The sequence below is a fragment of the Bombina bombina genome, chromosome 2 (genome assembly GCF_027579735.1).
Source record: "Bombina bombina isolate aBomBom1 chromosome 2, aBomBom1.pri, whole genome shotgun sequence".
NCBI classification, from domain to species: domain Eukaryota; kingdom Metazoa; phylum Chordata; class Amphibia; order Anura; family Bombinatoridae; genus Bombina; species Bombina bombina.
Window position 1 is genome coordinate 181,616,504 of NC_069500.1, and position 27,504 is coordinate 181,644,007.

Here is a 27,504-nt window from a genome sequence, read left to right on the forward strand (position 1 = left end):
CATATTACTAAAATGTGTAGGTACATATAAGATACAGACCAACCCAAACCAAAAAATCTTGAGGTATGCATAGTCTGTATAAACATATATAAATAAATTATATAAGGGAGATTCTTATACTGGAGCTAAAACATATTGCTAGAGTGTAAACATGGCTGCTTTTCAGTCATTTAGAAATGTGTGTATAAGCTAGTTACCGGTCTGCCAAGTGAGATTATTATATACATGCCAAACTGAGACGCCTCGTGTAATATAACAAACAAAGCTGGGACCTCAATAAGGCTCTATGACAGAGGGCGTACTAGTGTAAGACAGTAAGCTACATCATAATATACAGATGAGAAACATACCATAAAATTAGCCTATGGTGCTATGAAAAAACAATGGGGAAAAGTAGTAATGACCAACAAGTATATTATATCAAATTATGAGTCTCTGCAATCATTCTTGACTTAGTCCTTACAAAGTTCCTGCCAGGATGTGCAAGAGTCCTTAAACCCCTGCCCTAGAGTCTCCGGAATGCAGCCTGTGGATAAGCGGAGAGAGCAAGAATATGGTGATGTAGAGTTCAGCCACCCGGGTCAAAGGGGCTCCTCAGCCATCTAGGAATTCTCTGCCACAGACTCGGGTATGCAAACGAAGCATAATCGTGACCCCAGCCGCTCAGCTGCATAAAAGGGAAAGCTTGTGTGGAAGCAATTGGAAGGGTTATTTTGTATGTGCCGGCCATCTTCGTTAATGTCTGCGTTTCAGGAAGCGTCAGTTCCCTGTGCAGGGTGATAGGTCTTCTGGCCGGGTCAGATGTAGAGACCATGGTTGGAGTATTAAATTGCTTAGCTGGGGATAGGATATTTACTCCATCACTAGAGGTGGTTGCGCGCCGTTTGGATTGAAGCTGCAAGCTTAGGAGTCCCCGTGGCCTTACATGATCTGCGGGTTGCACCTCTTGCTGTTGGGATCTGTGCAGGTTACAGTCCCTGTGGGTAATTCTTAGGGTGTGTGGGGTAATGATTGCCTCAGCGGTCCACACAGGCTCTAGTAGGTTTTCACCAGGCGGCATTTGTAAGTCAGTCGGATCATGAAGAGCTGACTTCAGGGTTGCCGAGAGATTTTTAAAGTTCTCCTCCATCCGCCACGCAAAGTGTTCTAGCAGGGACTGCATCATATTGGGAAGGTCCTCAATTGGTGCCTGTGCCATGTTTATATGTGCGGACACTTTATGGAGTTAATGGGGGTATAGAAAGTTAAGCCGTCAGGCAAATACTAACTATTGTAGAGATTGCGGCCGAACTCTTTGTCCTCGTGGTAGCTTTGGCGTGCGTAGTTTGAAGTTTAATTCCTCCCTCTGGCTGCAAATTCTGGATTTATGTCCTGATTTATGAAATGTACTTAAAAGTGTCTTTGTTAGGGGGTTTAGAGTGTATTTCTACTTATTAATAATCCCCTTATAATTGAATTAAGAGCCAGAGCTCTTGTAAGATGCGTCTGGATAGCTTGGCAGTTGGCTCCGCCCCACAGTTTTCCCCTTTTAAAGGGACAGTCTAGCCAAAATTATCATGATTCAGATAGGGCATGCAATTTTAAATAACTTTCAAATTATCAATTATCAAATTTGCTTTGTTCCCTTTGTTCTCTTTGTTGAAAGCTAAACCTAGGTAGGCTCATATGCTAAATTCTAAGCCCTTGAAGGCCACCTCTTATCTCGGTGAATTTTGTCAGTTTTTTACAGCTAGACAGCATTAGTTCATGTGTGCCATACAGTTAACTTTGTGGTCACTCCCATGGAGTTACATAGAAGTCAGCATTGATTGGCTAAAATGCAAGTCTGCCAAAAGAACTTAAAAAAGGAGGCAGTCTGCAGGTAATCATAGCGGTAAAACGTCTGTTATAATAACAGTGTTGGGTATGACACGCTGGAGAGTAGATTAAAAGTCGGATTTGTATTAAACTATTAATTTCATATGAAGCATTGCAAACGTGTTCAGGCTAGTAGACTGTGAAAATTCAAAATCTCTTCAAAATTATAAGGAACATGGTTTTCTGTAAAAAAAAAAAAAAAAAAAAAAAAAAAAAAAAAAAAAAAAGTTTCTCAAGCAAACATTCTTTCTAGTCCTTACTTTTGGAAATTACTTCATCTGGCCACCAGGAGGAGGCAAAGAACACCCTACACCAGAGATGTATCTATCCCTCCCACTTCCCCTTCCCTCCCAGTATTTCTTTGCCTCATCAAGGAGTAGGCATGGATTGAGCTGATGCTGATTTACTTGAAGATTTTCAGTTTTACACCTTCATAGGATAGTTCCTGGAAAGAGAAGGGATTTAGCTGGGTGCTTTTTTGCAGGGTTCTCTTCTCCTAATCAGGGGTGTCCCAGGGTAGTACCTTTGTCTCTCCCTGTCTGGTCAGAGATTGCAATCCACCTCACATCTGTCCTCCTCTGTTGGTTGCAGGTCAGGACAGGCATGGAAGAACAGCGAAGGTGAGCTGACCCTGAGTTGAGGGTAAGTACCTGCCATTTGGGCCCTAACTCCTCCCTAATAGAGCACTTAGTGCTGGGAGGTTATGTTGCTATGAGGCAGTCCGTTTCCTCCCTTTGTGTATCAGGCAGTTTGCTGTTATACGGCTGGGGCTCCATGCTTTGGAGCGTTATGGGGGGGGGGGTAGATGGTCTAGAACTTTATTTTGTTTCTATGGGCCTCTGTACTCATGTCCCAGGTTGGGCAGATGGTGGGGTATCTTACGCTCTGTGTTCCGGCTAAAGTAAAAAGTCGGAAAACAGTCATCTCCTTTTCCCCCCGGGAGTTAATCGGCAGCGGTCTCAGCGCTCCATTGCGTACTGAAGAGCTAGGTGTGCTGAGGACCGACATCTCACTGCACATTTTAGCACTAGCAGGGAGTTCTGTCATGTTAGGAAGTCTCTCTGGTGCGCTTTTGTCTTTGGTTTCCTTCTGAGGGCAGTACATATGGTGGCTGGTGATTGTGGTGACTTTTTAATTCCTTCACCGGAACCCGGTATTAGAAGGGGGTAAGACTCTTACACCAGAGTCAGGTTTGTTATAATAGATTGTACACAGTACTGGTACTATTGTTTATTTAATTTTTGAGAACATTATTTTATTGCGCAGTTTCTCACCATATACAGTGGGTGAGTTATTGACTTTAAGGTGCACATTTTACTTAAGCAAGGCAATCAGTCTTCCAAACTAGAAGATAGGGTTGCTTCTATCTGCTACTTTAAAGATGGATCAATCTAGGTTTGAAGTCATCAGGAAGAATTATCATGAGGGGGATCCCTCAAATAATATTTTCCTCCTAACATATATTTGCTGTGTAAATTGTCTACAGTCCCTAGCTCAGCTCTGTGGCTCCTGTCTGGCATCAGTTCTACATAAATGTTTTCAAGATCCAGGTCCAGTGCCTAAAGCGGATCATCCGCTGATGTTTGTGTCACTCATGGAGTGACTGAATTTGCTCTTCAATTTAAAGCGCAACAATTTACTGAAGCTGATGCTGCTATCCCTTCTGCTGGTAAGCGTAACCTAAATCATACCTCCTAGTTCTTCCTTGTAGGGTAGTTCTGCAGTTAGTCCTTCGCTCCTTAGGCAGGCTAAGGAATCAAATCTGGTTACTAGAAAGATTTATTACAAGGTCCTGCTGTTCAAATCAGGGGGGTTTCCTTCTAAATACAGGGAGAGTCCACCGCTGCGTTCATTACTTGTGGAAATACTGAACCTGCCCACCAGGAGGACACCCCAGCCAAAGGATTAAATACCTCCCCCACTTCCCTCATCCCCCAGTCATTCTTTGTCTTTCGTCACAGGAGGTTGGCAGAGAAGTTTCGGAAGATTTTGGAGTAGTTCCTTAGGAAGAGTATCTGCCCTTCGAGATGGGACTGGTGTTTTAAGTAGTCTTGTCAGCCTCTTAGTGAGAGCATTGATGAAAGTTAGTCTGGAGATGCAGGGAGAGTCTTTCTGCGAAACCATCCAAACTCATATTAACAGCTCCTTAAGCAATCAGCGTTGACGAGTTTCGCTGCCTGCTTTCTTCAATCAAGTCCATGTCAGATGCGCTGCTACAATCTGTCAAACTTGAAGGACCGTGTCGCTGTTCCAGGGCATAGATTCCGGTAAGGCTGTTTAATTTTTTACACACATGTTAACGATAGAAGACAGGGTCTCATAGGACACTTTGGGCTCATAGGCTGATATGGAACATACAGGTTATAGAGCTGTGGAGTTTTATTAAGCTGGCACACTTTTCCTTTGCAGGAGCGGTCCTGCATGAGGCACCATGTGACTGGGAGTAGTCACGTCTTGTTTTCCATTTCTGATTCCTGATCGAGTGGCTGCGGAGAAGAGTTAATATCTCTACCGGTCTGGGTCATAGGAGGTGGTGAGTGCCCCAGCCATTGGGGGTTTAAGGTCCAGTTGTTTTTTTGGCTATTTTTTTTAAATTAGAATTATGAAGGATTCTGATATTCTAGAGGATTCCTCTGATACAGATTTTGATACCTGCATATGTTATGAAGAGGCCTGGGTAGACCAGCCTGCTCAATTATTTTCCTTATGCCGCAATAGGGTGTTCTCTTCAAACAATGTTGAGATGTTAGAGACCACTGAGTTGTCTACCTCTGAATATTCCTTGTCCCATGAGGTGTGTTCCCTAGAATCTTCTCCTACACATGCAGTTCTCCTAAGTACCATTACTCCTTCGTCTGAGGGAGCCTTTTTTTCCACTGGAGGTTACTGTGCGTTTTCCCATGGCCATCTCTATGGCTTTAGCGAGTTTGCCTCTTCCTGCTACGTGCAAGCAAAGGGTTAATCCATGCTCTCCTACCCATGGGCCGTTGTGTAAGATGACGATTGTGCCTGATCAGTCATCTGGGGATGCGGTTCCCTCAGACTTCAGAGGTAGAACCTCCGGGGTCGGAGTCGCTTGACTTGACTCCTTCGACTGAGGAGGATTTGGCATTTAGATTTAGAATGGCACACCTGCGTTTACTTCTGAGAGAGGTTTTGGCGATGTTAGAGGTTCCCAGTCCTGATCAGTGGATCTCAGTCCTCTAAATCAGATAACTATCTTGCTTAGACTTGTAGAGAGGGTTGGATCCTCTTCTTTATCATCTATATGTATATAGTTATAGAATCCAAGTCCCGAGCTCTATGGGGGTTGTGTTGTATAACAGGCAGGACCTGTTTGTTTTAGTTTGCACACCCTTTTTGACGTCCCTTTTAACTATTTCATTTCTAATTCGTTTTGGATTGTTTTTGTTTTAGAGCTCGGGGTTCTTGTGGAAACATTTATGAAGAAGATTCGTTACTTGGGTTGTTTTTGGTTGTATCGTTTTTGATGGTCGTGATGGTTGGAGTCTTCCGATGGAAGCCTCTAGGTCTCTATTCGGGGTGATGATTTCCACGATTATCTAGAGATAAAAATTAAGCCTCAGAGCTTATTTTCCTTATTTTGTTTCTCAGTTTTCCTAGCACTGCTTTTTGTATTTTTTTAATTTTTTTATTGAGGAAATATACATACATAAGAAACAAGTACAAAGAAGAGAGACCAAAAATATAACAAATGTTCATGCATGTACAAGTACCGTGCATTACTGAAGCAGTCCTCATTTTTGTCCCATGTAACAGGTTTCTAGGTCGCTCTTGGACCTTTAAGGAATATGTTTCAGATTGAAAATGGGATTATTTAAACTAGTTGCAAAACATTGTAAAATAAACAGAAACAGGGCTAAACCAGGTCCAAGCCGTCATGGGCCATTTCAGTAATATTAACAATAATATAAACAGATTGCGTCCTGCACATGTAATGTTAATAAATGGCAAGAGAGCTTGTTAGTGAATAAACATGAGGTGTATGTGGATATATCTTCCCCTGCCAAATAATATGCTTTAGGAATTGCTAGTGGGTCAGTATTAAATGTAGATAAATGTTAACAATCGCCTCACAGTCAATCGCATAGTTTCAGACTTGTGTTCCCAAATATTACCTTAGAGCCCAGAGAATTAGCAACTGATATATCTTAAATCTCTACCTACAGGATGTATTATGGAAATAGGCTTTTTGCTGAGCTATCCATGAGATGTTAACAACCCCCATGTTGTTATAAGTATGTATACCATGAAAACATTTTGGGGAACTTCTAATGTACTTATAATAATCTGACACAACAGTTCAAAACATCAAGGGATTACTAAGGAGCCTTAACGTTGGTTCCAATAAACAAGAAAATACACAGACACTTTTATTATAGTTCTTTTTCGCTTTTTGTCAGCCCCCTGGGTCTGCTTGCCTGCTGAACAGTGTCTCTTGGTGATTACTCAGATTGCATGGCCGTGAAATAGTGCAGTCCATCCCATACTCAGCCCTCTCCCCTAATTTCAAAGCGAAGCTTAAGTTCTCATACACAATCTCCCCCTTCCCAGAATCAAAGATAGTAATCCCCCAGGCTATTATCTTGTGGATATTACACCTTAAGTGGTACCTCTGATTAGGCTTGGTATCTATGCATGTCCCAGCGTCACCCCATGCCGCCAATGCTTGTGCAAGGGAAATCTTTGGCGCCGGCATTATCTCTTTAATGTCAGTGACAGATTCTTTCTGCAAGCCCGAACCGTTCAAAGCCAGCCCTCCTGCACCTGGGAGGGTAGAAGTGCTCTTACCGGACAGTCGGAGAGGGTATGTTATTCCTGTGACCCCGCCGGGACCTGTCTGCGCGGGCCGCAGGAAGAAGCCATTCATGTCTGCCTCCCCGCTGTTAGGGTTAGGGCTGTTGGCCTGTGCTATTGTGTAGAGTCCCCTTTGCTGTGACTATGCTGAAGGATTTTCTGCGGGCTGAGGGGTTCTCTCTGCTGTGATCTCTCTCCGGTCGCCATCTTTGTTTGGATGTGATGTAGGTGACCGCGTTGGTTCTTCCGTAGGTAAATTGTTTATCAGAGGTAGGGTACTCTGAGCATGATCTAATCGGAGTGATCGGTGATATATTCTGTGAAGTAAATTCTCCAGTTTAGCAAAGCGCTGATCCAATTCTTGCTCCCGGCTCATCTCCCAAGCGGTCGCCATCTTGAAAGCAATCTTGTAAGCGACAATGTAAGGACCCGGTCTTTTGCAAGATTGTTGGTTATTTTTTCTGCTTTGCGATGTGTAGAACAGTAAGGCAGAAACCTGCTGCCAGCACTGGTGACCCGGACGAGCCGGGGGGGAGTCGTTACCTATGAATAGGCCACCGCCTTAGGTCTTAGTCGTCCGGTCTGTGGATCATGTAAACAGCCAGTGAAAATAGATATATAGTCACCGTATGATTGTCAACCATAAATCTCAGAGATATTAACGTATTATAGCTGTTAGATTCTCCAAAATCGGTGGATTAAAGAGGTTTCTTCTAGAGCCTGCAGTAGATACGTCCTATTCAGAACGTTGTTCGGACACGCCCCCCCATTTGTTTGTTTTTTATGACAAGACGTGTTGTACCCTTGATGACGGGCAGGACCTGTTTTGGGTAATAGTTAAGTTTGTTCTTCCCTTCTACTCTAGAGAAGGAGCTCTTACTAGTTATTCTGGTCCAGGCAGAGCAGGTTCATCTATACCGTAGGTTCTTCTGGATGGGCACTTGAAGCTGGATCATATGGGTCTGGGGGTCCTAGAGGCCGGAGTTGAGTTTTTCATTCCGCCTTTCTGGTCTAGGTGACTTTTGGAGTCTTGTCCCGGTACTCTTTGCAGTGTCATTACACTGTTGGTGACTGGTCCAATAAGGCGAGGGGGTTTCCCGTTTTTTTTGTTTTTGTTGAGTCTGATGATTTTTAAGCAGAGCTTATTAGATCTCTTTGTTTAGGGAGAATACACGGTTCTCTCTACCTGGTTTTAGGAAGGATATCTTTCCTGTCTAGAGCAGTCCTGGGTAGCCCAGTTGTTATCTCTGTGGCTTTGCAACTGGAAGGTTGATGGTTCAAATACAGCTGCTGACACTGGATGTCCATTTAAAATATCTTGTTTAAAGTAACATTGACGCCTATGCAGGCTTTGCTGAATGATGGTGATCCAAGATTCAATACACCTATAAACAAATTTATTAGAATTGTATGTACAGTAACCCGTATATCTATAGCAAAATATTGGAAACTAGGAGTGCCAGAGTGGATGGAGGTGCTCGGGAGGATTAGGAACATGGTCGGTATGTGTGAGACAGCTGCTTACATACAGGATATGGTGGAATATTTCAATAAAGTCTGGTTTTATTGCATCCTAAATGAAAAATATGTATTAGACAGGTTGACGTGTAGGGTAGAGGGAGACGGTAGTTTAGGTACAGATACAGGCAGATGAGATAAGAAGGTGAGCTCTGTAGGCATCTAATGTATGGAGATTTATTAATTAATGTTTATTGATAAACTATTAGTGAGACGTGCAGTGAACTGGCATGTTGGTTATATTGGTTATATATGTTGATTGTCATACATTTTTAGATTTGGAACATTTAAAGAATGGATTTTTACTCTTATTGGAGCCTCAGCTTGTAATACACAGTGTAGATTTGTTAAAGAAATTGTTAATATGGAATAAGCGGTAAATTAACAAAGACTGAGAAATGGATGTCACTCATCTGCAACTTATATATTGTATTTTCCACTGGAACAAACTGTGTATTGTGAAGAATGTTAAATAAAAAAAATATTTCAATCTAAAATATCTTGTTTAATCAGGTCCGGTTCTTAGGGACTGTTTTCCTCCGGAACCTCGCTGGATCCTAAGTTTTTTTGGGGGATCTGGGGTTTAAAGTGGCAGTAGCCCATTTATAGGTGTTGCGTTGGCTCCGGAGTTTTGGCAGTCCTGGTTTTTCAGCATCTGCAAGTAGACCTTTTGGGATTTGCTTCCTGCCGATTCCATCCACAAAGGTGGACCTAGACCTGAGTTTGGGTGTTGGCACCAGGTTGGATCCTTTGGATGCGGCTTGGTCTTTCAGACAGGAAGGCTCTTTGCCTTAGAACTTATTAAGTTAGAATTGCTTCATCTGGTTCTGCCCTCCAATTCACCTTCAGGCCTTCGTTGGTGGGGGGTGATGGATTCAGCCCAGGCCGAGTCTTTGACATAGCATTGGGTTTTTGTCTGTCTTAGCAGTCTTTTTGGATTACCGATTGGGGAATCGTTCTCCAGTGTTCGGTCCAGATCTCCCAGTGTTGGGGATTTTTATCCTAGTTCCCCCGGGGCAGTTTTGTCTTGGTCACTCCCCTGTCAGCAGGGTTGAGAGTGTTTTCTTGGTGAGTGTATTATTTCAGAGTTAGTGAGTTCCTCCTACATAGATGGGAGGGTCTTGAGTTTGGTGGTGGGCAGAGGCCCACTACGGCTCTTGGCAGCAATCCATTCTCTGAGCTTGCTCTTCTGGAACGGATGTGCCTTATGATCATCCGTTTGATCTGACTATCCAGAGATTTTTTCGAATGTGTATCTGAGGAAAGCAGAGTTTCTCAGCTGCGGTCCGCTGGACTAAGTAGCCTAGGGGATTATTTCCCGGCCTAGCAGGCTGTAGACTTGGAGTTTGAATCCTGCTGGGGCAGTTTTCTTAATCCTGAGGAGGTCTATTTTAACCTTCTTCTTTACGGCCATGTCACTCTTTTTTGAGGATGGCTCGATCCTATCTGGAGTGGGCGTCGGTAAAACTGTTGCTCTATTTTTGCCCGTGAGTTCGTAATCACGGTTAGAGGCTTCAATGCCATGAGAGTTCCCATGTTGCAGGGATCTTTCGGGTCAGGGTCTCTTTCCGTCTTTGGATCTTTTCTTCCGGGCCGAATTGCGAGTGGTCGCTTGGACCTAGCCGAGAGAAGTTTTTTTCTGAAACGTTTTTGGTCTTTTCCTTCAGTACCTAGTTCCTCGTCACCTATTTTAGGCATTGAGGACTCCCTCTTTTCTTGTTGAGATGGAGCTAGCTTGTCCTGACTCTCTTCTGGATCCTGGAGTATTCTTCTTCCCCTCTAGAATGAGCTGGTGAAGGGCTTGTCTAACTAGTTCTTGTTCGAAGGGGCAGCCTGCAAAGATAGCCTGTTGGTTAGCTTAGCTGCCTGGCAAGCGGAAGGTTGCAGGTGGATACCAGCTGCGGTTCCTTTCTCTGGTATGTGTTTTCACATGCAGTTTTTGCTCTCTTTTTGTGCTCCAGTTCCAGAGGTTCATTGTTCTTCCAGGTGTTCAGTTGTTTTTGCTAGGGCACTGCCTGCGGCTTGGCCGGAAAGTCAATTCCTTGCTCCTTTTGGGGTTGGATTTATCCTTCAGGAGTTACATCGGGTTACCTTTGTACCTGTACAGGAGGTGGACTTTGAATTCTTATTCAAGGACCTATTTTGTCTGTAGATTGTTTTTCTACGTGTCATAGTTTCTGTGTTGCATTTTACAATACGTTCTTCCTTATTCTAATAAGGCTATCCGAGTTTCTTTCTCCCTAAGATTGTCGTATTCCTTGTCCAAATGGGAAGAGGTTCTTGCTTTTTTGGGGAATCTTAACTTGAGGTTTCTGTCAGTCCTAACATTCTTATTCTTTTTATTTTTTTCTTCTGTCAAGGAAGCCTTTGGGAGTTTGGTTTCCTTGCAGGCTGTGGTGCCCTAAGGTTGGGCTGCCTCTTATTTATAACCTCCCGTTAGCATTCAGTGACCTCTGTAGCTTGGGTATAATTTTCCACAAGTAATTAATGCAGCTGTGAACTCTCCCTGTATTTAACAGGAAAACATAAATTATGACTTACCAGATAATTTCCTTTCCTTCGATACTCTGTGCTCTCCTGTGGGCGGCCCTAAATTTAAGTTGTTTTCTTCTGGCACCTTTTTCACCCTGATATTTCTCCTACTATTTCTTGTTCCGTCGGCAGAATGACTGGGGATGAGGGAATTGGGGGTGGTATTTAAGCAATTTGCTTGGGTGTGTTTGCCTCCTCCTCATGGCCAGGTTCTGTATTCCCACAAGTAATGAATGCAGCTGTGGACTTTTCCTGTATCTAAAGAAAAGAAATTATCTGGTAAGTCATAATTTGTTTTTCTTGGAATTCTGCCGGGATTCCTAGGATTTTGCAGTTTCTCCTATAGGTTGGTCAACTAACTGTCTTAAGGGTCAGATCTCTACCCTTTCGGTTTTGTTTCATTGAAGGTTGGCGCATTTACCTGATATTCAATCTTTTGTCCAGGCTCTTGTCAGGATAAGACAGGTTTTCAAGCCAGTTTCTCATCTTGGAATCTCAATTTGGTCGTTGGGGTCTTGCAATCGCCTCCATTCAAGCCTATGCATCTATTGGATATAAATTGCTATCTTGGAAGGTGTTGTTTCTCTTGGTAATCTATTATGCCAGGAAAGTTTCTGAATTGTCTTCCCTTTTGTCGGTCCCTCCATACTTGATTTTACATCAGCACAAGGAGGTTTTACTTACTGTATCTTTTTTTTTTTTTACTAAAGGTGGTTTCTACTGAGAACATAGTGAAATTGTTGTTCCTTCTCTGTGTCCAGTCCTCAAAGGAAAGACTTCTACATAATTTGGACGTTGTTAGAGCTTTAAAATGTTATTTGCAAGCTAATGACTTTTCTTCATCAATCTACCAGTTTATTTGTTTTGTATTCCAGTAAATGGAAAGGTCAGAAGGCTACTTGCGATATCCTTGTCTTTTTGTTTGAGAAGTTTGATTCGTATGGTTTACTTGGAGGTGGGTTAGCAACTGCCTTCTAGAATTACTGCTCATTCTACTCATTCAGTTTCCTTTTCCTGGGCCTTTAAGATTGAGGCTTCTGTGGAACACATCTGCAAGGCTGCATTGGTCATCTTTGTATAGTTTTTCCTAAATTCTGCCTTCTGGCAGTAAGGTTCTTCATGCGGTGGTTTCTTCTTTTTGAAGGCCTTCCTTTTTCTGTTTTTGTCCTACCATACTTTTTTTTTTTTCGTGGACTCCACACCCTTGGGTATTAGTTACTAAAAATATGAAACGTGAACTCCCTACCGATATATAATTTTATTCTTGACTGATTAAATAAAAAATTTCTTGGTAGTGAGAGTCCACAGACCAGCCCGTGATTTTGTTTCTTCTTGGTAGTAGCAGTCCTTGTTTGCATCTCTGTACCCTAATTTCCTTTGGCTATTTAGCAATACTGAAAGGGAAGTGGAAGTAGGAGGGATAGATGACTCTGGTGTAGGGTGTTCTCTACATCCTCCTGGTGGCCAGGTGTAGTAATTCCCAAAAGTAAGGACCACATGGACTCTCACTACCAAGAAATAAATGCATTTTTTATGTAAGAATAGGCAATTTTTCTACCTGAAGAGGGGGAGTTTCAGACTTTTGTTTCTTTTGGGCCCCAATAAAGGGTTTGTTAGTTAATGCTGCTTAGATGAGCCAATTGGATAAGAAAAATAGTTACACTTTAACTCAACATGTACTGTATGTACAACAGCTATTGAGAAAATCTCAAGGCATACTCTATCATTGATAGTTTCATTCGGCAAATGCAGATTTCCAAATGTGGTAAAAACAGGTTCTTCTCCTCTGGAGCTAAAAAACTATTTTTTCTTCCAGGACATTGTTCTGCAATTTATTCCCCGTCCTAATGATGCTTATAACCTGCTGTACTAAATAGTTTACAAATAGCCCAGTTACCTTAAATGTGTCCTTTTTTAAGTAGCTGCTTTTGTCAATTTAGACTGCCACCTGCACTGAAAACATGATTATTGTAGTATTCTCTATAGAAATGATATGTAAACAAGAGGCAGCTGCAGAAATCAGTCTCATAGGTGGGGTGGGACATTTATATAATGTGGAATAAGACAGAATGCTACTTTTATTTGGGGTTTATATTACATGAATAATATGAATATGAAATGGCTGTTCTGAATCATTGCTTTTACTATTTTAGGATCCTAACCAACTAATCCGTGCAAGTGCCTTGAGAGTTTTATCGAGTATCCGGGTGCCAATTATTGTACCGATAATGATGCTGGCTATCAAGGAAGCAGCAGCTGACTTGTCACCCTATGTTAGAAAAACTGCATCCCACGCTATACAGAAGCTTTACAGGTAAGATGTCACAAATACATTTATACAGTTTTCATATTTTTATGTTTTAATATTTTGTGTACCTTTATTTATATTGACTTACTTGAACACCATGTTTCCCTTTTGAAGACACATTTGTAGTGTGATGCTTTTTTTGTGATTAGTAATAACAAAATATTTTTATAGCGGAATGAATATATATATATATATCTATATGTGTGTGTGTGTGTGTATGTACAGTATGTGTGTGTATATATGTAGATATATATATATATATATATATATATATATATATATATATATATATATATATATATATATATATATATATTGTTGCTTGGGTGTTTCTTGATCTGCGCAGTGTACGTTGCAAATTGTTATTTTGCTCTAAATAGTTCCTCCTGATATATTTCAATGGCAGCTAGTTTCTGAATATTCCACTATCATCAAATGGAATGTGAAGGAAAAGGGTATGGAGTTGAGTTTCAGGGTTCAGCGCACATAGGGTACCCTCTGATGAAGTGAATGTAATTCACAAAACGCGTAAGGGCACGCCTACTTCTGACGTCACTTCCTGTCCAGGGAGACCAAGCTTCAAATACTTCAGCAACGTACCCTGTCACTGACAGGCTTAAGAATACACATCCATCCGGATATTGTGAGCTATCTAGAGCTCAAAAAACCACAAGGAATCATCATCTAGCTGTATTTACAGCAGTTCATGTAACTATTTATTATGGTTTTCCACCATAAACACCAACTTATCCACCTGAACTCTGGGAACTTTTCAGAGCTCAAAACCACCACAAGGAATTTACTTTCAGCTGTACTTACAGCATTCTATACCACAATATCACCAACTTTTATCAGCTAGCTGTTTTTGCACCAGCCCTGATAAAAAAACTCACTACTGGATTTAAAGATATATACTATATTTCATATGCTCACCTATTCTGTTCCTGATCTGGACTATTATTAAAGAGGATTTCTGTTTATCATTTTTTATTGGACATTGGAAAATAAAAGTGTTTTTATTTTAAATTTCACTTTGTGTCCTTGCAAGCATCATTTATACACATCTCATGAGTGCTGCAAATAATATCCACAATTGATCTCATAGTATGTAAGCTGAGCACTAATTGGTTTGCATACATAAAGTTTATACCATACTCCAGAGAGGAGAAGCCTTTCAAGTATAGAGAAAGGGAAAAGAAATAAACACCAACAAGGAAAGAAATTCAGTAAAAAGAATTAAAGTTTCTCTATCTAACTCCAGAGAGGAGAAGTTTGTCTGAAATTCCAACATTCCAACAATATTTCTACTCCAGGGATATCAAGATTTCCACCTGCTAAAAGTTTCTGCATACCAGCTGGAAACCTCTTTACCACAGATAGGGATTACATCCCCTCCATGCTTCCAACATACCTCACATGTTTGAGGTTAAACAAGGTGAGGACATTTAAATCTCACTTTAAGTTTTTGATTGCCTAGTACTGACATACTGCACCATAATTTGTTTTTGTTTTCTTTCATGTAATTAACAAGAGTCCATGAGCTAGTGACGTATGGGATATACATTCCTACCAGGAGGGGCAAAGTTTCCCAAACCTTAAAATGCCTATAAATACACCCCTCACCACACCCACAAATCAGTTTTACAAACTTTGCCTCCAAGGGAGGTGGTGAAGTAAGTTTGTGCTAGATTCTACGTTGATATGCGCTCCGCAGCAAGTTGGAGCCCGGTTTTCCTCTCAGCGTGCAGTGAATGTCAGAGGGATGTGAAGAGAGTATTGCCTATTGAATGCAGTGATCTCCTTCTACGGGGTCTATTTCATAAGGTTCTCTGTTATCGGTCGTAGAGATTCATCTCTTACCTCCCTTTTCAGATCGACGATATACTCTTATATTTACCATTACCTCTACTGATTCTCGTTTCAGTACTGGTTTGGCTTTCTACAAACATGTAGATGAGTGTCCTGGGGTAAGTAAGTCTTATTTTCTGTGACACTCTAAGCTATGGTTGGGCACTTTATTTATAAAGTTCTAAATATATGTATTCAAACATTTATTTGCCTTGACTCAGAATGTTCAACTTTCCTTATTTTCAGACAGTCAGTTTCATATTTGGGATTATGCATTGAATTATCATATTTTTCTTACCTCAAAAATTTGACTTTTTTCCCTGTGGGCTGTTAGGCTCGCGGGGGCTGAAAATGCTTCATTTTATTGCGTCATTCTTGGCGCGGACTTTTTTGGCGCAAAAATTCTTTTCCGTTTCCGGCGTCATACGTGTCGCCGGAAGTTACGTCATTTTTTTGACGTTATTTTGCGCCAAAAATGTCGGCGTTCCGGATGTGGCGTCATTTTTGGCGCCAAAAGCATTTAGGCGCCAAATAATGTGGGCGTCTTATTTGGCGCTAAAAAATATGGGCGTCGCTTTTGTCTCCACATTATTTCAGTCTCATTTTTCATTTGCTTCTGGTTGCTAGAAGCTTGTTATTTGGCATTCTTTCCCATTCCTGAAACTGTCTTATAAGGAATTTGATCTATTTTGCTTTATATGTTGTTTTTTCTCTTACATATTGCAAGATGTCTCACGTTGCATCTGAGCCAGAAGATACTACAGGAAAATCACTGCCTGCTGGATCTACCAAAGCTAAGTGTATCTGCTGTAAATTTTTGGTAGCTATTCCTCCAGCTGTTGTTTGTAATAATTGTCATGACAAACTTGTTAAAGCAGATAATATTTCCTTTAGTAATGTACCATTGCCTGTTGCAGTTCCCTCAACATCTAAGGTGCAGAATGTTCCTGATAACATAAGAGATTTTGTTTCTGAATCCATAAAGAAGGCTTTGTCTGTTATTTCTCCTTCTAGTAAACGTAAAAAGTCTTTTAAATCTTCTCTCTCTACAGATGAATTTTTAAATGAACACCATCATTCTGATTCTTTGGACTCTTCTGGTTCAGAGGATTCTATCTCAGAGATTGATGCTGATAAATCTTCATATTTATTTAAGATGGAATTTATTCGCTCTTTACTTAAAGAAGTACTAATTGCTTTAGAAATAGAGGATTCTAGTCCTCTTGATACTAATTCTATACGTTTGGATAAGGTTTTTAAAGCTCCTGCGGTTATTCCAGAAGTTTTTCCTGTTCCTAATGCTATTTCTGCAGTGATTTCCAAAGAATGGGATAAATTGGGTAATTCATTTACTCCTTCTAAACGTTTTAAGCACTTATATCCTGTTCCGCCTGACAGGTTAGAATTTTGGGACAAAATCCCTAAAGTTGATGGGGCTATTTCTACCCTTGCTAAACGTACTACCATTCCTACGTCAGATGGTACCTCGTTTAAGGATCCTTTAGATAGAAAAATTGAATCCTTTCTAAGAAAAGCTTATCTGTGTTCAGGTAATCTTCTTAGACCTGCTATATCATTGGCTGATGTTGCTGCAGCTTCAACTTTTTGGTTGGAAACCCTAGCGCAACAAGTAGCAAATCGTGATTCTCATGATATTATTATTCTTCTTCAGCATGCTAATAATTTTATCTGTGATGCCATTTTTGATATTATTAGAGTTGATGTTAGGTTTATGTCTCTAGCTATCTTAGCCAGAAGAGCTTTATGGCTTAAGACTTGGAATGCTGATATGGCTTCTAAATCAACTCTACTTTCCATTTCTTTCCAGGGAAACAAATTATTTGGTTCTCAGTTGGATTCTATTATTTCAACTGTTACTGGTGGGAAAGGAACTTTTTTACCACAGGATAAAAAATCTAAAGGTAAAAACAGGGCTAACAATCGTTTTCGTTCCTTTCGTTTCAACAAAGAACAAAAGCCTGATCTTTCGTCCTCAGGAGCAGTTTCAGTTTGGAAACCATCTCCAGTCTGGAATAAATCCAAGCCTGCTAGAAAGGCAAAGCCTGCTTCTAAGTTCACATGAAGGTACGGCCCTCATTCCAGTCCAGCTGGTAGGGGGCAGGTTACGTTTTTTCAAAGAAATTTGGATCAATTCTGTTCACAATCTTTGGATTCAGAGCATTGTTTCAGAAGGGTACAGAATTGGTTTCAAGATGAGACCTCCTGCAAAGAGATTTTTTCTTTCCCGTGTCCCAGTAAATCCAGTGAAAGCTCAAGCATTTCTGAATTGTGTTTCAGATCTAGAGTTGGCTGGAGTAATTATGCCAGTTCCAGTTCCGGAACAGGGGATGGGGTTTTATTCAAATCTCTTCATTGTACCAAAGAAGGAGAATTCCTTCAGACCAGTTCTGGATCTAAAATTATTGAATCGTTATGTAAGGATACCAACGTTCAAGATGGTAACTGTAAGGACTATATTGCCTTTTGTTCAGCAAGGGAATTATATGTCCACAATAGATTTACAGGATGCATATCTGCATATTCCGATTCATCCAGATCATTTTCAGTTCCTGAGATTCTCTTTTCTAGACAAGCATTACCAATTTGTGGCTCTACCGTTTGGCCTTGCTACAGCTCCAAGAATTTTCACAAAGATTCTCGGTGCCCTTCTGTCTGTAATCAGAGAACAGGGTATTGTGGTATTTCCTTATTTGGACGATATCTTGGTACTTGCTCAGTCTTTACATTTAGCAGAGTCTCATACGAATCGACTTGTGTTGTTTCTTCAAGATCATGGTTGGAGGATCAATTTACCAAAAAGTTCTTTGATTCCTCAAACAAGGGTAACCTTTCTGGGTTTCCAGATAGATTCAGTGTCCATGACTCTGTCTTTAACAGACAAGAGACGTCTAAAATTGATTACAGCTTGTCGAAACCTTCAGTCACAATCATTCCCTTCGGTAGCCTTATGCATGGAAATTCTAGGTCTTATGACTGCTGCATCGGACGCGATCCCCTTTGCTCGTTTTCACATGCGACCTCTTCAGCTCTGTATGCTGAACCAATGGTGCAGGGATTACACGAAGATATCTCAATTAATATCTTTAAAACCGATTGTTCGACACTCTCTAACGTGGTGGACAGATCACCATCGTTTAATTCAGGGGGCTTCTTTTGTTCTTCCGACCTGGACTGTAATTTCAACAGATGCAAGTCTCACAGGTTGGGGAGCTGTGTGGGGATCTCTGACGGCACAGGGAGTTTGGGAATCTCAGGAGGTGAGATTACCGATCAATATTTTGGAACTCCGTGCAATTTTCAGAGCTCTTCAGTTTTGGCCTCTTCTGAAGAGAGAATCGTTCATTTGTTTTCAGACAGACAATGTCACAACTGTGGCATACATCAATCATCAAGGAGGGACTCACAGTCCTCTGGCTATGAAAGAAGTATCTCGAATTTTGGTTTGGGCGGAATCCAGCTCCTGTCTAATCTCTGCGGTTCATATCCCAGGTGTAGACAATTGGGAAGCGGATTATCTCAGTCGCCAAACGTTGCATCCGGGCGAATGGTCTCTTCACCCAGAGGTATTTCTTCAGATTGTTCAAATGTGGGGGCTTCCAGAGATAGATCTGATGGCCTCTCATCTAAACAAGAAACTTCCCAGGTATCTGTCCAGATCCCGGGATCCTCAGGCGGAGGCAGTGGATGCATTATCACTTCCTTGGAAATATCATCCTGCCTATATCTTTCCGCCTCTAGTTCTTCTTCCAAGAGTAATCTCCAAGATTCTGAGGGAATGCTCGTTTGTTCTGCTAATAGCTCCGGCATGGCCTCACAGGTTTTGGTATGCGGATCTTGTCCGGATGGCATCTTGCCAACCATGGACTCTTCCGTTAAGACCAGACCTTCTGTCGCAAGGTCCTTTTTTCCATCCGGATCTGAAATCCTTAAACTTAAAGGTATGGAGATTGAACGCTTGATTCTTAGTCAAAGAGGTTTCTCTGACTCTGTGATTGATACTATGTTACAGGCTCGTAAATCTGTATCTAGAGAGATATATTATAGAGTCTGGAAGACTTATATTTCTTGGTGTCTTACTCATCATTTTTCTTGGTATTCTTTTAGAATTCCGAGAATATTACAATTTCTTCAGGATGGTTTAGATAAGGGTTTGTCCGCGAGTTCCTTGAAAGGACAAATCTCTGCTCTTTCTGTTCTTTTTCACAGAAAGATTGCTATTCTTCCTGATATTCATTGTTTTGTACAAGCTTTGGTTCGTATAAAACCTGTCATTAAGTCAATTTCTCCTCCATGGAGTTTGAATTTGGTTCTGGGAGCTCTTCAAGCTCCTCCGTTTGAACCTATGCATTCATTGGACATTAAATTGCTTTCTTGGAAAGTTTTGTTCCTTTTGGCCATCTCTTCTGCCAGAAGAGTTTCTGAATTATCTGCTCTTTCTTGTGAGTCTTCTTTTCTGATTTTTCATCAGGATAAGGCGGTGTTGCGAACTTCTTTTGAATTTTTACCTAAGGTTGTGAATTCCAACAACATTAGTAGAGAAATCGTGGTTCCTTCATTATGTCCTAATCCTAAGAATTCTAAGGAGAAATCGTTACATTCTTTGGATGTTGTTAGAGCTTTGAAATATTATGTTGAAGCTACTAAATCTTTCCGAAAGACTTCTAGTCTATTTGTCATCTTTTCTGGTTCTAGAAAAGGCCAGAAAGCTTCTGCCATTTCTTTGGCATCCTGGTTGAAATCTTTAATTCATCTTGCCTATGTTAATTCGGGTAAGACTCCGCCTCAGAGGATTACAGCTCATTCTACTAGGTCAGTTTCTACTTCCTGGGCGTTTAGGAATGAAGCTTCAGTTGATCAGATTTGCAAAGCAGCGACTTGGTCCTCTTTGCATACTTTTACTAAATTCTACCATTTTGATGTATTCTCTTCTTCTGAAGCAGTTTTTGGTAGAAAGGTACTTCAGGCAGTGGTTTCGGTTTGAATCTTCTGCTTATGTTTTTCATTAAACTTTATTTTGGGTGTGGATTATTTTCAGCAGGAATTGGCTGTCTTTATTTTATCCCTCCCTCTCTAGTGACTCTTGTGTGGAAAGATCCACATCTTGGGTATTCATTATCCCATACGTCACTAGCTCATGGACTCTTGTTAATTACATGAAAGAAAACATAATTTATGTAAGAACTTACCTGATAAATTCATTTCTTTCATATTAACAAGAGTCCATGAGGCCCACCCTTTTTTGTGGTGGTTATGATTTTTTGTATAAAGCACAATTATTCCAATTCCTTATTTTATATGCTTCGCACTTTTTTCTTATCACCCCACTTCTTGGCTATTCGTTAAACTGATTTGTGGGTGTGGTGAGGGGTGTATTTATAGGCATTTTAAGGTTTGGGAAACTTTGCCCCTCCTGGTAGGAATGTATATCCCATACGTCACTAGCTCATGGACTCTTGTTAATATGAAAGAAATGAATTTATCAGGTAAGTTCTTACATAAATTATGTTTTTCTCCATTCTATGTGCGCTGAACTCTGAAACTCAACTATATATATATATATATATATATATTTATACCAGCACTACTCTAAGTCAGTTATATAGCCTTAGAGTGAACGGTATAGGAAAACCTAATTAGAACCGTCCACCTGTGCACGGAGAGTCCAAAAAATAATTTTGCAAAGAAAAAAAAATAACAATTAGTGACTCTTAACCCAGCACATAAGTATCACAGAAATAAAAAGACAAGGTAGAAAGAACATTTGGCAAACAAGGTTGCTGAAAAAAATGTTTAATTTATATTCTTCAAAAAAATATGTTATAAATCTATATGATAGATGGCAACTATACAATACAACATTGAGTCCAAAATATATATTTTGGAAATAATATATTAACTAAAGTCCCATATATTACACCCTAAGAGGCCTCTATTAATCGGGTCACAATATCCATCCAAATTATGGGTAAATTGTGGTATTAATGATTCCCATATAGTGGCTTTATCCAGACCAGGACCTTATGTCAGCCAAATTAAAGGAGCAAGAGCAGTTCACATTGATAATGTAAAGCGGACCAAAATCTTGAAGCTTGGCAATTGTAGAGGAATGGGTTAGATTTGTAAACACTGCTTCAATCAACAGCAAATATAGCTAGACAGGGGCAGGGTTTTGTACCTAAGAAATTGCTTAGGGCTATTTCCTGTCCGTGATTAGTAAAATCCAAATGAACTTCCCTTGTATGCAGTTCATTCACACCATGTTAGCATATGTCAAATATACGGTATCTTCCCCAAAAGAAAGTTCCATGTAATTGTCAGAATAATGTTCCGTTATTCGAAACAGGCACTTAGTGGTTACCCATGCCTTACCGCTCTTCATCAATCCTTATACGGCTGACCTTTTAGTATTTGGCTTAACTGGGACTCAAAATGGAAACGGAGGCGGTCAGCTGTTACCCCTCTGTTCGATTGCAGCAGCTACGCGCGTTTCACCCTTGGATACATGGGCTTCTTCCGGCTGAGTTGTAATTTGTTGCAAAAAAAGAAATTGCTCAGATGAGAATAAATTTAAATTGGAATCTAGGGAACTTAAAGAGAGATTCAAAGAGAGGATATCCCAACAATGTCCTAAAAATAGCTTATAATAGATCTAAAGATAAAACAAGAGAATAATTGCTTTATGTCAAAAACAAATACTATAATGTTTATACCTACCTATCATAACAAATGGAAAGAAACTAGGCAAATTTTAGAGAAACATTGGCATATTCTCCAGGCAGAACCATCAATAGCAGAAATAGGAGGAACAGGACCCACCCTAACACCAAGGAAAACACTTAATCTTAAAGACAGCTTAGTGAGGATTCATTTTAACTCCAACCCTAAAATAACTTGGTTAGACAGATGGAGAGGAAGGAGTGGCAACTACAAATGCAGTCATTGCTCAGTATGCCAAAATATGGCAACTGACAATAACTTTACTGATAAATATGGAACTAAGCACAAGATTAAAGGTCACATATCATGTGGTAGTGAAGGCATAGTAGATATGTTATTCTGCGATTGCCCTATGTATTACATAGGGAAAACTTATAAAGAACTCAGGGAGCGCATATAAGAACATAAGAGATATTAAGAATAACAACATTAAATACAGTGCAATTGCCAGACATTTCTTAGAGTTCCATAAAAGCAATAAGAAATTGTTGCACTTTAGAGGTCTAGAAGCAATAAGTATGCAAGGTAAGGGTGGACATTTAGATCAGAAATTACTCCAAGCTGACTGTAAATGGATCTTTAATCTAAAATCATTAAAACCCCTAGGCCTAAATGAGGAGATACATTTTGCCCCATTTTTGTAGAAAAGATTTCAGTTTAAAATTAAAACCTTATTAAACCCTTATCAGAGGAAACAATGTTTGAATAAAATTTTCAAATATTAAAAATAGGGATACATACCAGATGGATGTTGGAAGTTTTTTTGTTGTTTTTAGCAATTGCTTTTGCTGGAAGACTTTCTGATTGTTTTACCTAAAGTGATTTTATTTTATATCATCAATCAGAAATTATAGCTCACCTCCTTGTCCTAATCCAAATAATTAATTTGATGGTATCTTACTTAATTTACATATTGTAAGAGCATTAGAATTCTGCTTTCAGATTACAAAGGTTTTTAGACAATCCATTCATTTGTTTTTTCCCTCTGACATTTACGTGGACCAAGGGACAATCAGTTTCTTTAGATTTTTGACTATATTGCTTGAATTACAAGGCCCAATAGTCTTTTCAAAAACCCATTATTGTTCTTTTTTCAAGATTAGTTTCATTTTGTATTTTCAAGAATAAGGATTATATTGAATACATTTTCAAGGCAGTAACATACTTTCTCTAAATTCTACCATTTTGTTGTATTTGTTATGAAAATACTTCAAGAAGCAGTGGCAGTAATTAGGTGCCTGCCTTAAAACATTTTTGTCCCGCCCAATTGTCCGTGGACTCCACAGCTTGGGTATTAGTTCCAAGGAGTAATGGCTCATGGACTCTCACCAATATATGAAAGAAAACAAAATGTATGCTTACCCGATGAATTCATTTCTTTTTATGGTGATGAGAGTCTATAAAATCCGTCCGTTTTCTTTTTTTTTTTTCCTATTTATATTTTTCTGGTGGCAGTTCTAGTTTGCACCTTATTTTTATTAGTTTGTCCTTTCATCCCTTTCTACTTCTCCTTTCTTAGCTATACATCAGACTAGAATAACATATAGATGGGAAGGATTAAGTGCTCTTAGAGTTTTGGGATTCTTTGCCTCCTCCTAGTGGCCAGAAGTTGAATCCCAGGAGTAATGGCTCGTGGACTTACCACCATGAAAGAAATGAATTAATCGGGTAAGCATAAATTTTGTTTTGTTTAAGGTGGTGAGAGTCCATGAGCTATTAATCTTGGGATACAACTCCTGGCTACTAGGAAGAGGCAAATAATCCCCAAAACTCCAAGAGTACTTAATAATACTTTCCACCTCTCTGGTTTGCTAGTCTAATCTTTGCCTCTCAGGAGACAGGTGAAGAACTGAGGTGCTGTTAAGATTCTTCATTGAGACTTTTTCGGGGGCCTATTTTTTCCACTCAGAGAGCTGCTACAGAAAGACAGAGGGGAGATTGGAGTGTAGGGTAGTAACACATTTGCTCCCGGTGTTGGAGTTGATCACAAGCCTGCCACAGGTGTCGCAGGAACCGGTCCCCTAGCCTCCACCTTTTTGGTCATCGAGATACTCCTTACAGTGATCCTCTGCTGTGACGTACACCTGATGGGCTTTCTACTGGATGCAGTCATTTCAGCAACTACGGGTAAGCACAGTATAGTGGGTGAAGTTTAAGTAAGTACCTGACATTTTTTGCAATCATATAGCCCACAGGCTATTAGCAGGTACAATTTGCTAGTACACCATAGCAAGGGGACAGTTAAATACAGATATTACCAATTTTATTCAGGCATACAGTCTAGTAGTTTATGGGAGCCCCTCTATTTTGAACTCTTAAATCCTCTTAGTGTTTTTTTTCATGTTGTAGAGCATGTATAATTTCTTTCTAATGACACGGTGAGTCCACGGATCATCATAATTACTATTGGGAATATCACTCCTGGCCTGCAGGAGGGGGCAAAGAGCACCACAAAAAAGCTGTTAAATACCACTCACCTTACCCACAACCCCCAGTCATTGTCTTTGCTTGTAGTTGCAAGGAGGTGGTAAAGTAGGTGTCTGATTCTTCTATCAAGAGTTTATTTTTAAAGCAGAGCAAGCCGTAGTCCATGTTAGTCTCTTCAATAGAGCAATGGTGGCTTTTGAGCATTTGGGGACTTGGGGGGTATAATCCCCCTCTGCGCCTCCCATGTAGTTTATGCTGCCCTTCTTTTAAAGAGTCTGAGTAAGTTTACTCAGCCTTTTTTTGTTTTTCCACAGGTCCATGTAAGGAGTGTTCCCTTTCAAACTTGGTGAGCTGCCCTGCTGCCGGGCAGATTATTTTTGAGGTCTGTTCTTAGATAGACATGGCATTTAGAGGGTTTGTCTGACTGTGTTCAGTTTTCATTTAACTCTTGGCAGTTTTGTGGGGCACTGTTGTGTATTTTGCAGCTGAGGCTGTTTGATGGCTCTTTTTATTATGCTTTGTATCTGGCTAGTGTGTGTGTTTAAAACGCTAGTAGCGTTTTACTGACAGACAGCTTCAGTAAACATTTTGAGTCCTCTGTGTTTTCCTCCCGGCGGTGTTTTACTTGGATACTGTCATGCCGTTCGGGAGGTTGTGTAAACGCCCACAATGGGTGGAGTTTGGTTTGTTTGGCATGAGGGTTGCGCACTCTTCCTCTCAGTATTGTTTTGACATTGTCTGTGAGAGGTTGTTCAGCTGATTCTGCGATATCGGATATCTTCGTGGGAGCGGTTTGAGAGTGAGATCATTTTGATGCATTGTCTGATTCTATTCAACAGAAATCTCCTCTGGAGGAGATTCAGGATAAAATTAAGGCTTTAAAATTGGTTAATTCTTTTATTGCGGATGCTTCTTTTACATGTCATCAAGTTGGGAGCAAAGATTTCCGGCTTTGCTGTTTTTTTGGCGTGCAGGGCTTTATGGTTAAAGGGACAGTTTACTCAAAAAATTTCTCCCCTTTAATTTGTTCCCAATGATCCACTTTACCTGCTGGAGTGTATTAAATTGTTTACAAGTAGCTCCTTTAACCTTATATTGGCATTCGAAATTGTTAATTTAGCATGTGGTATCCCCACCTATTCTGAAAGTTTGTGGCCGCGCGTACCAGCTATAGATAAGCTTTGTAAACACAGCCAGCAGAAGAAATAACACTCCCAGTGTGATAAAGCAGAGATAAGGTAATAAAATGTTGATTTTCCATTGTTCTCTCAAAGTATTAGTGATTGTTTTAAGGACAGATATAAGATAAAGAAGCAGGTATATGTGCACAATGTGATACAGTAATGAGATCAGATTATACCTACAAGCTCAACCTATTTTATTAGGCTGTGGCTTCAAAACACAAAATCAGAGCTTTAATATACAGAAATAAACCTTAAAAAGCTAATTTTCATACATTTTTTACTCTGCAGTTGGTAAAAAAAGCAATTGTAAACATATTAAGGGAAAAACTATTTTACAGTATACTGTCCCTTTAAAGTCTTGGTCTGCGGATGTATCCTCTAAATCTAAGCTTTTATCCATTCCTTACAAGGGGAAGACCTTGTTTGGGCATGGTTTGACTGAGCGTATTTCTGATATCACTGGAGGGAAGGGTCATTCTCTTCCTCAGGATAGGAGAAATAAACAGAAGCGTTGTCAGAGTAATTTTCGTTCCTTTCGTAACTTCTCTGGTAAGTCTTCTTCCTCCTCCAAGCAGGATTAGTCCAAGCCCTCTTGGAAGTCCAATCAGCCCTGGTGCAAGGGGAAGCAATCTAAGAAGCCTGCTACTGACGCAAAGTCAGCATGAAGGGTCTGCCCCCGATCCGGGAATGGATCGTGTGGGGGGCAGGCTGTCTTTGTTCGCTCAAGCCTGGGTAAGGGATGTTACAGATCCCTGGGTGGTAGATATTGTGTCCCAGGGATACAAGCTGGAGTTCAAAACTTTTCCTCCCAGGGGCAGGTTTCATCTGTCAAGGTTATCTGTAAATCGGATAAATAAAGAGGCATTTTTAAGTTGTGTTCAGGATCTTTCCGACATGGGAGTGATCTTTCCTGTTCCAGTTCAGGAGCAGGGACTAGGGTTTTATTCCAATCTGTTTATTGTTCCCAAAAAGGAGGGAACTTTCAGACCCATCCTGGATCTCAAGTGTGTAAACAAGTTTCTCAGAGTTCCATCCTTCAAGATGTAAACTTATCGGTCTATTCTTCCTCTGGTTCAAGAGGGTCAGTTCATGACTACAGTAGATCTGAAGGATGCGTATCTGCATATTCCCATCCACAAGGATCATCACAAGTTTCTGCAATTTGCTTTCCTAGATAAGCATTTTCAGTTTGTGGCTCTTCCTTTTGGTATTGCAACAGCTCCCAGGATGTTTTCAAAGGTCCTGGGTGCGTTATTAACAGTTCTCTGATTACAGGGGGTTGCAGTAGCTCCTTACCTGGACGACATTCTAGTTCAGGCGCCATCTTTTCAACTAGCAAACTCCCACACGGAGTTGTTGTTGTCTTTTCTTCGCTCCTACAGTTGGAAGGTGAATTTAGGAAAAAGTTCCTTTATTCCGGCTACAAGAGTGGTATTCTTGGGAACCACTATAGATTCTCTGGAAATGAAGATCTTTTTGACAGAGGCAAGGAAGTCAAAATTGTTCAATTCCTGTCTGGCTCTTCAGTCATTTCCTTGTCCGTCAGTTGCTCATTGTATTAAGGTGATTGGTCAGATGGTTTCAGTCATATGGACATCATTCAGTTTGCTCGGTTTCATCTCAGACCTCTGCAGTTGTGCATGCTGAGACAGTGGAACGGGGATTATATGGATCGGTCTCTGAAGATTGTTCTAGATCAGGCTGCAAGAGACTCTCTTCCGTGGTGGTTGTCTCAGGACCGTCTCTCCCAGGGATCCTGTTTTTGCAGGCCTACCTGGGTGATTGTGACCACGGATGCCTGTCTGCTGGGTTCGGGAGCTGTCTGGGGTTCTCTGAAGGCTAAGGGTCTGTAGTCCCGAGAGGAATTGGTTCTTCCTATAAATGTTTTAGAGTTGAGGGCAATCTTCAATGCTCTCCTAGTCTGGCCCCAATTGGCTTCATCCCAGTTTATCAGATTTTAGTCGGACAATATAACGTCCGTGGCTTACATCAATCATCAAGGGGGAACTCTGAGTTCTTTGGCGATGAAGGAAATAACCAGGATTAATTAGTGGGCAAAGGTTCACAATTGCTGTCCGTCTGCAATTCACATTCCAGGGGTGGAAAATTGGGAAGCAGATTTTCTGAGCAGACAGTCTTTTCATCCGGGGTAGTGGGAACTTCATCCGGAGGTGTTTTCCAGTCTGGTTCTCAGGTGGCACTTCCGGAATTGGATCTTATGGCATCTCGTCACAATGCCAAGCTTAGGAAGTACGGGTTGAGGTCAAAGGATAC

General features: G+C 40.6%; 1 protein-coding gene across 2 annotated transcripts in view; it reads left to right on the top strand.

The window, feature by feature from the left end:
- The window catches only part of AP3B1 (adaptor related protein complex 3 subunit beta 1), a 1,155,804-nt gene that overhangs the window by 244,183 nt on the left and 884,117 nt on the right, over positions 1 to 27,504 (top strand). For both annotated transcript variants that reach the window (XM_053701376.1, XM_053701377.1), the window contains exon 5: positions 12,879 to 13,039. In XM_053701376.1, coding sequence (XP_053557351.1) covers positions 12,879 to 13,039 — 161 coding nt within the window. The remainder of the gene's footprint in view (positions 1 to 12,878; positions 13,040 to 27,504) is intronic.